Below are 13,428 nucleotides of genomic sequence, written 5' to 3' on the forward strand. Positions count from 1 at the left end.
GAATGCGTGTTGCTAGTATTTTGTTTAGTAGTTTTGTGTCTACGTTCAGCAATGATATAGGCCTGTGGTTTTCTTATCTTGAGCTGTCTTTATTTGGTTTTGGTATAATGTGATGTTGGCTTTAAATAATGTATCTAGGAGACTCCTGTTTCTTTCTATTTTATTGAATAGATTGAAAAGCATTGGGATTAGCTCTTCTATAAAGGTTTTATTAATTTTACCTGGGAATCAATCTTGTCTTAGAATTTTCTTTGATAGTATGCTCTTTATTGATGCTTCGATATTTTTGGTTGCTATTGGTCAGTTTAAATTTTCTATATATTCTTGATTTAATTTAGGAAGGTTATATGCATCTAGAAATTTGTCAATTTCATGTAGATTTTTCATTTTGTTGGTATTGAGTTTTTCAAAGTAGTTTCTGATAATCCTCTGTATTCCCATGCTGCCAGTGGTAATGTTCCCTTTTCATTTCTTATTTTAGTAATTTGGATTGATTCGTTTTTTTCTTTTGGCTGAGTTGGCTAGTGGTTTATCTATCTTAAATATTTTTTTCAAGAAACCAGCTTAAAGTTTTCTTGATTTTCTATATTGTTTTATTGTTGTTGTTCTCTACTTCATTGATTTCTGCTCTGATTTTAATAATTTCCTGTCATCAGCTGGCTTGGGGGTTTAGTCTGTTATAGTTTTTAAGGGGGCTTTGGGGTTAGTCTGTTATAGTTTTTAAGGGCTTTGAGGTGTGTCATTAGGTTCCTTAATTGTTGATTTTCTGTTCTTCATATATGGGCACTCAGTGCTATGAATTTTCCTCTTAATACTACCTTTAAGGTGTCCCAGAGGTTTTGATGTTATGCCTCTATTTTTGTTTTAAGGAATTTATTAATTTCTACCCTTTATTTATTTTTTTTAATTTTTTTTTTTTTTTTTTTTTTTTTTTTTGTGGCACTGGGGATGGAACCCAGGGGCCTTCTACCTCCAGGCTACACTCCCAGACCTATTTTATATTTTATTTGGAAACAGGGTATCTTTTTTTTTTTTTTTTTTTTTGGGTGGTACTGGGGTTTCTGGAAGCCCTCCTACCTACCTCTGGGCTACACTCCCAGACCTATTTTTTTTTATATTTTTTTTATTTGGAAGCAGGGTCTCTTAAGCCAGCCAGGCTGGCTCCGAACCAGAGCTATCCTCCTGTCTCCGCCTCCCAAGCGTGGGGATTACAAGCCTGCGCCACCATGCCCGGCGGAAACAGGGTATCTTAAGCTGGCTAAGGCTGGCTTCGAACCTGTGTGATCTTCCTGTCTCTGCCTCGCAAGTGCAGGGATTACAAGTGTGTGCCACCACCCCAGGCCCCTTATTTCATCTGTGACCTATTCCTCATTCAGCAGTGTGGTGTTCAGTTTCCATGTATTTATGTGGTTTTTCTGGGTTTTCTTATAGTTGATCTAGTTTCATTCCATTATAGTCTGAAACGATGCAGGGGATTATGTCACACTTTTTTTTTTTTTTGGTGGTACTGGGGTTTCTGGAAGCCCTTCTACCTCCGTTCTACACTCCCAGACCTATTTTATATTTTTATTTGGAAACAGGGTTTCTTAAGCCAGTGAGGCTGGCTTTGAACCTTCACAATCCTCCTGTCTCAGCCTCCCAAGTGCGGGGATTACAAGCATTCATCACCACTCCCGGCTATGTCACACTTTTCAAATTTGGTAGTAGCCTAGGGTGTGGTTTATTTTGGAGAAAGTTTCATGAACGACTGAAAAAAATGTGAATTCAGCTGTATTTGGGTAGAATATTCTCTGTGTCTAATAGGTCCACTTAGTTTATGGTGTTCTTTATGTCTGAGGTATCTTTACTGACCTCTTGTCTAGAACATCAATCTAGCAGTGTGAGAGCAGTGTTGAAGTCTTCCAGTATTATAGTATTGGGATCTATGTGTGAGTCAGTGTCACAAAGAGTTTGTTTCATGACAGTGACTCTACCAGCTGGGCCTTGTGGCATCTGCTTGTAATCCCACTACTTGGGAGACTGAGAAAGGAAGATCCAGGTTCGCAGACAGCCTCAGTTACTTAATGAGGCCCTCCACAACTTAGTGAGACCCTGTTTCAAAATAAAGAATAAAAAATAGGGCTGGGGTGTAACTCAGAAGTAGAATGCTCCTGGGTTCAGTCCCTAGTACCACACAAAAAGTGGCTGTACCTATGTTTGGGGCATAAATGGTGACTATCATTATATCCTCTTGCTGAATTATTCCTTTTACCAGTAAAAAAAAAAAAATGACCTGCTATGTCTCTTCTGATAAGCTTGGGCTTGAAGTCTAACTTGTCTGATATCATAGTTATTACTCCTGCATATACTTGAGTTCCATTGGCATGGATTACCTTGCTCTAGCCCTTTACCTTTAGTTTGTATCTTCACTTGTAAGGTATGTTTCTTGAAGGCAGCATGTTGATGGATTAAGGCTTTTAATTCATTTTGCCACCTAATGTCTATTTATTGGGGAGTTAAGACATTTATATTCAGGATGATTATTGAGAGATAATTTTTAATTCCTAACATTTTGAGTTTTAACTCTCTTTGAAGTAGTGTTTATTCTTTTTTGCTTAATTGTTTGTTTGATGAAAATCATTGTTTCTCTTTTTCTGGCATTTAGTGATTCTTTTTTGAAATTAATCCCTTTGAGTATTTTTTTCTAGAGCTGGTTTGGAATATATAAATTCTTTCTGCTTCTGTTGTGGAATATTTTTATTTTTCTGTTGAATTTGAGAGATATTTTGCTAGATAGGATAGTCTTGGCTGTAAGTTGTCTTCTTTCCGAAATTGAAATATGCTTCTCCAGGCCCCCCTGACTTGGTTTGGGAGGTCTGGAGTGATTCTACTTGGTTTTCCTTTGAATGTCACTTGTTATTTTGCTTTTATCACCTTTATGATTCTCTCCTTGGCCTTTGTGTTAGCCAGTTTGACTATTATGTGATGTGATGAATCTTTTCTCTTATCTTGTTTAAAGGGTGTTCTGTATGTTTTTTGACTTGTTTATTGACCTCATTTTCTATATTTGGGGAATTTTCTGATATTACTTATTTGAAAAGTTTGTCGATTCCTTTGGTTTCTATTTCTATTCCCTCTTTATGCTTATTATTCTTAGGTTATCTCTTTTAAAATTGGCCTGTATCTCTTCAATGTCCAATTCATGCCACCAAATTGTTTTTTGTAAACTACATACTGTGCATTTTTTGAGTTGTCATGTTCTAAGAATGAGATTCTGTTTTCCATGTGGTCTAGCCTACTGTTTAGAGTTTGTACTGATATCTTCACTTCAATGACTATATCCTTCTGTTCCTTTAAGACTTCTTTTTTATTCTTGCTCAGGGTGTCAGATTCTTTGTTTACTTGTTCCTTCATTTCTTTCAGTCTTCTCTGAATTATTTTCAGAAGTCCCATATCATTTCTACTACTAATGTTCTAAAATGTCCTTCTGGCAATCTTTGTAATTCTGTGTTGGTGGGTTCTGTTATTGTAGGGTTGTGGAAGCCCATTGCTTCCTTGCTTGCTTTCTTCTCATGATTTCATGTTTCTTACATTTGTGTCTTTATTGTTTTTTATAGCTTTCCCTCTGTAGTTGTCAGGTCTTATATACAAGGGTGAGTTGTATTGTACTCAATGGTGAAGGTTGAGTGAGGAGGAAGGTGCTAGAGCAGTAAATGCAAAAACAGGGTAAAACAGCAGATAGAATTAAATAGAATGAGAGTTTGAGTGTAGAAAAGTAATATATAGTGGAGATTAGAGATAGTAAATATAGTGGAGGATTCTAGTTACCAGTGTAGAATATTTAGGTATAGTGATATGAAGTGGATTCAATACAAGACAAAGAAAAAAAAGGAAGCCAGGCATGGTGGCTTTTCGGGAGGCTGAGACCAGAGGATCACGGATCACAGACAGCCTCAGTTACTTAGTGAGGCCCTTTGCAACTCAGTGAGATCTGGTTTCAAAATAAAGAATAAAAAATAGGGCAGGGGGTGTAGCTTAGAGGTCGAATGCTCCTGGGTTCCATCCCCAGACCCGCCAAAAAAAAAAAAAAGGATGAGGAAAACAGAGTATGTATGAAAAAGAGAAGAAACATAAAAAGGATGGGAAGAGAGGAAGCAAACAAGCACACACACACAAACACAAACACGCACACACAAAAAAACAAAATGCAACAAAGCAAAACAACCATACAAATATATGAGTACAGAGCAGAACTAGCCTCTGCTTTTGTTCTCCTGGGTCTCCTGAATTTTTTTCAACTGTTTCAGGTTCACTTTCTATATTAGGTTTGTGAGCATGTTCCAAGTACTCTCATTTACTCTATAACCTATAGCAATGATGTTAATTTATTTATTTATTTTTATTTATTTGGTGGTACTGGGGTTCCTGGAAGCCCTTCTACCTCCGGGTTACATTCCCAGACCTATTTTTACATTTTTATTTGGAAACAGGGTCTCCTAAGCCAGCACATGCGGCTGGCTTCGAACCTGCGCGATCCTCCTGTCTCTGCCTCCCAAGCGCAGGTATTACAAGCGTGCTCCACCACGCCCGGCTATGATGTTAGTTTATAGCCTTACTTTTTGAGCTCCTTCAATGATTTCTTTGGCCTGGTGTATTTCTCTATCTGTGCAGGTGCCAAGTGCCACTGGCACCTTTCCTGCTGCAAGCCTGGGTCTCTGAGCTCTCCACGGGGCCTTTCTCTGAATCTCTTTCTGTCTACACAGGCAGCTTGTATCACAGGGGCTGGATGTAGAGTAAGCTCAGGTCTCCACTCTTTCAGTGAACCCTGTGTCTCTCCTTGCCTACGTAGGTGGCAGGTTTTAATAGCACCAAAACCAGTGTATTCTCAGGGAGCCAAAATCTCCACAGATAGGGCTGAGTTGGTCTGATGTCTCCCCAACTGAGTAACTTGTGGCAATCCTCAGAGGCCCTACTAGAGTCCTGCACCCTGTGAACTGTAGGCCTCTTTGCCTGTTTGGCCCAGTGGGCTGTCTGCTAATTCTTGACTCAAATAAGACTGACAGCAGACTCCACCACAACCTTCACTGGGTAAACCACAAACTCAGACTCCACAAGTCTGTTGTTTTCTGTTTGAATTCCTGTGATCCCGCTGGGCATTCATCTGTAGCAATGGCTCAACTTAAAGTGTTGTTGAGCACTGCTGTGGATCTTTGCTTTGGCAGGTTCTAGCCTGGTGTTTGGGCAGTCGGATCTATCTGGAGCATAGAGTGAGGTTCTGACTGCTTACAATTTCAATGAGCTGCAGCTGCTTACTTCCAATCAAGTTGTTGACTTCTTTGCTGGGGTTCTCAAGAGGCTTCAGTGCAGCCGTCCAGGATTGGTTAGGCAAGATGGTGCCCCCTCAGCCTCCGAGGCTGCAGCTTTACTTTGAGCAGGGTACTTTGCTGTCCTCTGTTCTGTCTTCTAGCGTTGCTTCCTCTGCCTTTTAATTTTTTATTGCTTTGTTCAATTTTTTGCTGCTTTTTTTTTCTTGGCTTTTGAGTTTCAAATGTCAGCATAACTTAGATGTGCCTTTCTCAGTAGCCATCTTCCCAGAAGCCTTACATGTTATTTAGAAGTGTGATGCTAACCTTATTTTCTTTATTAATTTGCCTGGGTATTTTTTGCCTAGACAGTCTGAATGTTCTTTTAATATGTAATACTTTTGATAGGCTATATCAAAAGTATTATGTATGTAATATAGAATAGGCTATATTCTTCACTTGAGAATTTTAGGTCAGGTTTATCTAGGTACACAGTGGGCCCTTTTTAAGTATGAAAATTAAGACATTTTATTTTAAGAATATTTTTGAAATTGTAATTTATCTGACTTAATTGTCTCATTTTTCTTATTTTGGGATGAATTATCTTAGATATTCTTTACCTTTTATATCACTTTCTGATTCATTTTACTACTGTATTTATATTTCGTTTTAGTACCTTTTTATTTCTGTTCTTAATTTTCCATAATATATTTTTGTCATATCCTTTTTCTGTTGTATACCTGCTAGTTTATTTATTTACAAGACAATTTTGTTTATTATTTTTTGTGTTTGGCCAGGCTACATTTTACATCTTCCTGTTTTACAATTTTCTGAGTTTTCAATGTTTTGTATGGTGTTCATCAATATCTACAAATGCTTAATTATACTTTATGTTTGTAGTATCAAGTTTTTTCTGCTTCCAGGCTATTTTTTATTTAGCTCTTGATTTTAAGGTTTTCCTCATAAATAATTGTGTGTATCTGTTGTTCATGATTATTTTGTTAGATTTTTCTGTGTCAGTAATATCAAGCATTCTTAGGAACAGTAATGGCTTACTTTGTTTCTTAGATCAGGAGCACCCTCTTCTGTTGTTAAAATGAAATACACCCTTTCTTTCTTTCTTTCTTTCTTTCTTTCTTTCTTTCTTTCTTTCTTTCTTTCTTCTTTCTTTCTTTTACTAGGGATTGACCTAGTATGGGTCTTTTAATTCTGAGCTATACTCTCAACCTTGTTTTATTTCTTATTTGGAAATAAGGACTCACTAGGTTTCTGGGAACCTCACTAAATTGCTGAGGCTGTCCTGGAAACTGTGATTTTTTTCCTTTCTCAGCTTCCCAAATACTAAGATTACAAACATACACTACCACACCTGGCTTACTTTTTTCTTTTTTATGTACTTAAGGCTTTGTGGGAATTTTTGATTTTTACTATTGTTTTTTATTCTCTTCTACAAACTTTAAGTTGAACTTAATTTTCTTTCTTTCTCTTAGCAAACTAGACCCCCCTCAAGGAACACCCCTACCTTACAAAGCATTTTTCTTTCTCTCAGAAACTCTTCCAATGATTACCACCTCTGGCCTCCTATTTTTTCAGGCCCTTTCTTTTGGACCACTTATAGAAAGTGCTGTGATCTACCAGGTCATCTCTTTGCTTTTACTACTTCTCTACCCCTTGGGGACCTTTCCTTTCAGATTGAACCATAGTGGTTATTTCTCATGTAATCTATCTCTCTGATACATAGTTTAAATATGACACACTACTCAGCTCTGAGCTCCTGAAAACACTCTGTTGTAGGTCCTTATTCCCTGCTTATATGTAAATTGGAAGATTCTATGTCTAGGCATAAATTATGGGTGATTGTATATACTTTCATTTTTTGGTAGTTTAAAGTATATGCAGAAAGATTCTAAGGTAGTTTCCATGACCTGTGGGAACTTAATAATATACAAAAATAATAATAATAAAACAAAAAGAATAAGAGAGTTAGAACTTGATGAAGTTAAAATTAGAAACTAATGAGTTGGAGGATTAAAAAACTGCAAAACTGAAAACAGTTCAAGGTTTATAAAGTAGTAGTGGGAGAAACATCAACATGGTAAGACTTGAGGCAATTTATCAAAAAAGTAGAAAGACAAAAATTAGAAAAGATGAAGGCAATATAAACAAGTGCTGGGAAAGTAAGATATATGAGAATAAAATGTAAAATTCAATGCTATAAATTTTTTTTGGTGTGTGTGTGTGTGTGTGTGTGTGTGTGTGTGTGTGTGTGTGATACTGGGGATGTAACCCAGGGGCTTTCTACCTCCAGGCTATAGCCCAAAACCTATTTTATATTTAATTTATTTATTTATTTTGTGGGTCTGGGGATGGAACCCAGGGGCATTCGACCTCCAAACTACATGCCCTGCCCTATTTTTTATTCTTTATTTTTGAAATATGGTCTCACTAAATTGCGGAGGGCCTCGCTAAGTTGTAGAGGGCCTCACTAAGTAGCTGAGGCTGTCCACAAACCGCAATCCTTCAGTCTCAGCCTCCCGAATGCTGCGATTACTAGTGTGAGCCACCACGCCTGTCTTTATATTTTAATTAGAAACAGCATCTCACTAAGTTGCTGAGCGCCTCACTGAGTAGCTGAGGCTGGCTTAAAACCTGTGTGAACCTCCTATCACAGCCTCCCAAGTACTGGGATTATAAACATCCGACACAATGTCCAGCCCTTGATACTATAATTTTCAAAGTGTGATAGAATTTCTTATTTTATAAGCAAAGTAATTAAATTGACTCAAAATGAAAAAATAATATCCGTCTTAGAAAACTTAAGAGATTATGTCAAATTACTGAAACTAGGAATCGTGGAAGGAAATAATGTTTGGGGAAAAAAAGTAGTGGATTATTTTTTTAAATTTTTTGCTTAATATGCCTGTGTACATTGTTCATATAATAGTGGAATGGAGAAACCAGAACATGAGTGAGAATCTGGGAGTTCATCACTGTATAAGTAAGAAGAGAAAAAATGCACTGTAGGTGTGCATTTTCAAATACTTAAAAATGAAAAGAGAATGTGCATCCTTACCAGATCTTATTGATATTTTTGTGTTTCCTTAAAGACAGGTGAAAAGGAGCATATCACCCTGCCAGACCTTATTGATTTTCCCTCACTTCCCTATCAACCTGTTCTTTCTTCAAGAACAACTGATATCTCTTTATTAAAGATTGAAAGTAAGTATTGTAACATCCTAAGTATAGATGATACTGGGAAGCAGAGTTAAATATGTTAATGGAGCCGGGTGTGGAGGCGTACACTTGTAATCCCCGCACTTGGGGGGGGGGGGCGGAGACAGGATAGCGCAGGTTCAAAGCCAGCCTCACTGGCTTAAGAGACCCTGTTTCCAAATAAAAATATAAACTAGGTCTGGGAGTGTAGCCCAGAGGTAGAGGGTTTCCAGGAACCCCAGTAACACCCAAAAAAAAAAAAAAAGTTAATGGATTCATTTTTAATGGGTACAGAGTTTCGGTTTGGGAACTTAAAAAAGTACGGAGATAGATGGAAGTGATGGTTGCACAATAATATGGATATACTTAATGTCACTGAACTGTACATTTAAAATAGTTAAAGTTGTAGATTTTGCTATGTGTATTTTACTACAATATAAAAGTGAAATTATGAACCAGGCGTGGTGGCGCATGCTTGTAATCCCTGCGCTTGGGAGGCTGAGACAGGAGGATCGCACAGGTTCAAAGCCAGCCTCAGTTAATTAGTGAGGCTTTCAGCAACTTGGTGAAACCCTGTTTCCAAACAAAACAAAACAAAAAAAGTCTGGGAGTATAGCCCGGAGGTAGAAAGCCTCTGGGTTCCACCCCCAGTACCACCAAAAAAATTAAAAATAAATAAATAAATAAATAAATAAATAAAAGTGAAATTATGTGAATTTTGTGATTACTATGCGTGTTTAGTCATTTAATATTATTTTGCCCTAAAATATACATTTTCCATGTAAGATATAATTACAATTACCATGGGCCCAAAATGATTTATGAAGAGAATTAAACCAAAAAATATAAGCATAACTACTGATTTTAACCTAGTTTTTACTCATACATACATATATATATTTAAATCCATTAGAGATAATACTACTTTATAAATTCACTCTTAAAAATCAGAATATCTCCTCCACATTCTTCATGATCATAAATGCAGTAAGAAAAACAAAAGTTTTGTATAAAATTTATTCATCCTGTTATAGATACTTTTTAAGTTTTACATTGCATTTTTTAGGATATGAACCATATTTTAGCTTTTCAACATTGATGGTATGGGTTAAAATCTCTTTAGGAGAGAAGATTATTGAACAAATGAAACAAGTAAAGGAAGAAAGAAGATATCTGGAAAGAATTAGAGAAGAACTAATAAAAAAAGTTGAAAAGCTATTTGAACAAAGCAGATTGAAAAGATATCATGGTAAAGGTTATTATATAGATTTTCATCACTATAAAGAAAAAAAGTTTGACATAATTGATACTTTTAGAATAAATTATAAACTTAAGATTAATATTATCCTGTTATTATAGTTTAAGTGGTATATAATTGAATTCAACATAGAGAACAAAGCAATGGTTCAGCTCTTTTGTACAATAAATGTTTTACATAGGATTTTGTAAACTAAGATTCACTATTATAACTGAAATTTATTTGCTTATTTTTCTTTCATCCATTTATTAAGTACTAAGTGCCTACTAAATCTAGCCACTGTTCTAGTGCTGAGGAGACACTAATAGTCAGACACAATCTTGTCTTATGGCCCAGTGGGGTCAAGCATTAAGTTAAACATTAATGATACATCCTCTTGAATGCTATTAAAAAGGAATTACTGAATTCTGTGAATAAGAGTATAAAGTAATTACAGCTAAATTGGATAGAAGAAATCAAAAGAGGCTTCCATTCCTCTCAATACTTCTGTATTGGATATGCTAGGATCTGAAGTGTACTAGTTGGCTTCAGGCCTTCAAGCATTCTTTTCATTCGATCTATTTCTTTTTTTCTACCTTCTCCCCGTACCTTCATCTTCACAGTTCACCTAGCTATTTTCTACGAACCATTCAAGATCAGCTTAGATATCACTTATTCTTAAGAGCCATTTTGAGTCTCTTAGACTCCTCTAGGCATTTTGTTTGAAGATACGATATTTATATCTCTTGGCCTTAAAATATGTAAGTAGTTTTCTTGCAATAGAATTAGAAACGGTTATTAGAACTGGTAGAAATGGAAAGATGAGACACTGTAAGGTAAGTATAAGTTAAGGACTTGAGAGATGCTAAATCACATGAGAGGCCTTCATTTTTGGGTGTACATGAGGATTGTATGATCAAAATGCATATATAAAATTAATTTTAGTGTTAATTTATAGCACTGGTTTCAGTTCTAGAACTGACTTAAGATAATAGATAATGTCAAGAGGTATTTTGGAAGACTTTGTCTCATAATGTTAAATTGTTATCCTGAAAATGAAGGCAGTGACTCAGCCCTGTGGTAATTTTGAAAGAGCAGTTTTATCAGACCAATTTGGTCAATGAACTAAAAATCACAGAACCTGGATTCTAAAACCAGATCAGTTTTTTACTTAGGCAAATTATTTCTCTCCTTTGTGCCTCTCACTCAGTTTTTCTGTAAATAAAATGAGAGTGATCAATCATTTTCTACTACAGTAGGAAATTTTCAAAAGAAAAGGTATGTATTAACCATTAAGTAGTGATCCTACTATGTGTGAGGCATTGTTTTAAATGCTGAGGCTTCAATGAACAAAATCTCTGGAGTTTGCTTCCAAATATGAGGACACAGACAGTAAATAACAAGACAATAGCAGTTACTGATCAGAGGAAGACAATTAAAAAAGCATTGTAAAGACTGATGTGGCATGAGAGAGATGCTTTAGCTAGAGTTTTCATAGAAGACATCTATGAGGAGCTATTGTTAAGATTTGATTAATAGGGAGAAGGAATATATAAAAATAGTGAAAAATCAATCTGAGTAGAAAGAACACTAAATAAGAGGACCAAAGATAAGAATGGCATTGTGGTATCAAAGAACAGTATGGCTGGAGAATGATAAATAAGGAACAATGTAGGAAGGAAAATAAGTTCAGCAAAGAGTAGATAATCCAATTCAAAGAGTTTAAAATTTTTTTAAGGAAGGTGGGAAGCCACTGAAGATTTTTTGGTTTGTTTGCTTTTGTTTTGTGGGTTTGTTTTTAATTTGCTTGTTTTGTTGTTGTTGTTTTTGGTAACAATGAGGGGTTAAGTCCAGGGGCATTCTATCACTCAACTATACCCCAAGACCTTTTTATTTTTTTATTTTTTTTGGAATAAGGTCTCACTAAGTTACCATGCACTGTCTTCAAACCTGTGATCCTCTTGCCTCTGCCTCTCAAGTACTAGCCATTGAATGATTAGGGATTTGCATGATTTAAGATAGAGCACTTGCCTAGCATGTGCAAGGCCCTTGATTGAAGCCCTAGAACTGCGTATTAAAAAGAAAAAATATAGGTGGGCATAATAGGAGGCTGAGACAGGAGGATAGTAGGTTTGTGGCCAGCCTCAGCTACTTAGTGAGGCCTTCTGCAACTTAGTGAGATCCTGTTTCAAAATAAAGAATAAAAAAATAGGGCTGGGTGTGTAGCTAAGAGGTAAAATGCCCCTGGGCCCAGCACCACATATACACAAAAAATTAGATCAGAATGACTGCTTTTTGGAATAGCATTTAAGTGGGGCAAGAGAACAATTTAAGTGGAAACAGAGAACAATTTGACAGTGCAGCTGCAGCTTTCTTGATTAAAGACAGCGTACTGACTAGAGAAGTAGCATTGAAGCATATGGAATATGACAGATGGTGGAAGTGTACTGATGGTGGCAGTAGTACTGATAAAAGCTGCAAATGGATTGGATAACAGGTTTTAGAGAAAATTGATAGACAAAATCTTAAGTTCAAGTTCTGTATAGCTATATAACTATAATTAAATTACCTTACAATATCGAATTATTTTGTGTGTGGTGGCTTGGGATTGAACCTCGGGCCATTCTACCTCCAAGCTATACCCCCAGCCCTATTTTTTATTCTTTATTTTGAAGCAGGGTCTCACTAAGTTGCAGAGTACCTCACTAAGTAGCTGAGGCAGGTTGCAAAACCTGGATCCTCTGGTCTCAGCCTCCCATGTACTGGGATTAGAAGCATGTGCCACCATGCCCAGCTTACAATATTGAATTTTTATATTTGGACTTTTCATGTCTATTCTAATCTAAAAGAAACAAACAAGAACATTGTGGTATACTAGTATACCTGTTTTGTTCTTGTTAATTTTGTATTTAGAATCTCTTACTAAACTGATAGTACTTAGTTTCTGATTTTCTCAATAGAAAGCCTCAATAGAAACTCTGTCCTAAGAATTTAGAGGAACTATTTGAAATGATTTTGACAAATAACTCAAATCAGCTGATTTTACAAAATAAAAGTCATTATGGAGCTGAAAAAGTAGGAAAAATATCTTTGAAATATCATATCTGCCAAGTGTGGTGGCACATGCCCATAATCCCATGACTTGAAAGGCTGAGACAGGAGAATCACAGGTTCAAAGCTAGCCTCAGCAACTTAGGGAGGCCTTCTGAAACTTAGCAAGACTTTGTTTCAAAATAAAATAGGACAGTCTGGGCAAGATGGGAACTGTGGGACGCAGCACATCTCAGTTGCTGTAACAATTGAAATTCAACGACCATGAAGGCATCTCCTTTTTTCTTCTTTTTTTAAAAATATTATAGCAATTTATTGCCGGGCGTGGTGGCGCACGCTTGTAATCCCCGCGCTTGGGAGGCAGAGACAGGAGGATCGCGCAGGTTCGAAGCCAGCCGCGTGCGCTGGCTTAGGAGACCCTGTTTCCAAAATGAAAATGTAAAAATAGGTCTGGGAGTGTAGCCCGGAGGTAGAAGGGCTTCCAGGAACCCCAGTACCACCAAAAAAAAAAAAAAAAAAATATTATAGCAATTTATCCAAAATTAACAATGATAATCTCACATAACAGATTCATTTGTCTGATATCAAACTTTTGATCACTTTGAGATAACACTTCAATATTTCTTTCTTGTTTTCTTTCTTACC

At 36.4% G+C, this 13,428-nt stretch overlaps 1 protein-coding gene across 1 annotated transcript in view; it reads left to right on the forward strand.

Moving 5' to 3' along the window:
- SPATA1 (spermatogenesis associated 1) overlaps positions 1 to 13,428 on the forward strand; it is a gene marked incomplete at its 3' end in the record, with an annotated part of 53,182 nt that overhangs the window by 25,206 nt on the left and 14,548 nt on the right. The window contains exons 8-9 of the mRNA XM_080691453.1: positions 8,390 to 8,501; positions 9,619 to 9,744. Coding sequence (XP_080547579.1) covers positions 8,390 to 8,501; positions 9,619 to 9,744 — 238 coding nt within the window. The remainder of the gene's footprint in view (positions 1 to 8,389; positions 8,502 to 9,618; positions 9,745 to 13,428) is intronic.

The sequence above is a fragment of the Muscardinus avellanarius genome (genome assembly GCF_963383645.1).
Source record: "Muscardinus avellanarius genome assembly, chromosome: 3".
Classification (NCBI taxonomy): domain Eukaryota; kingdom Metazoa; phylum Chordata; class Mammalia; order Rodentia; family Gliridae; genus Muscardinus; species Muscardinus avellanarius.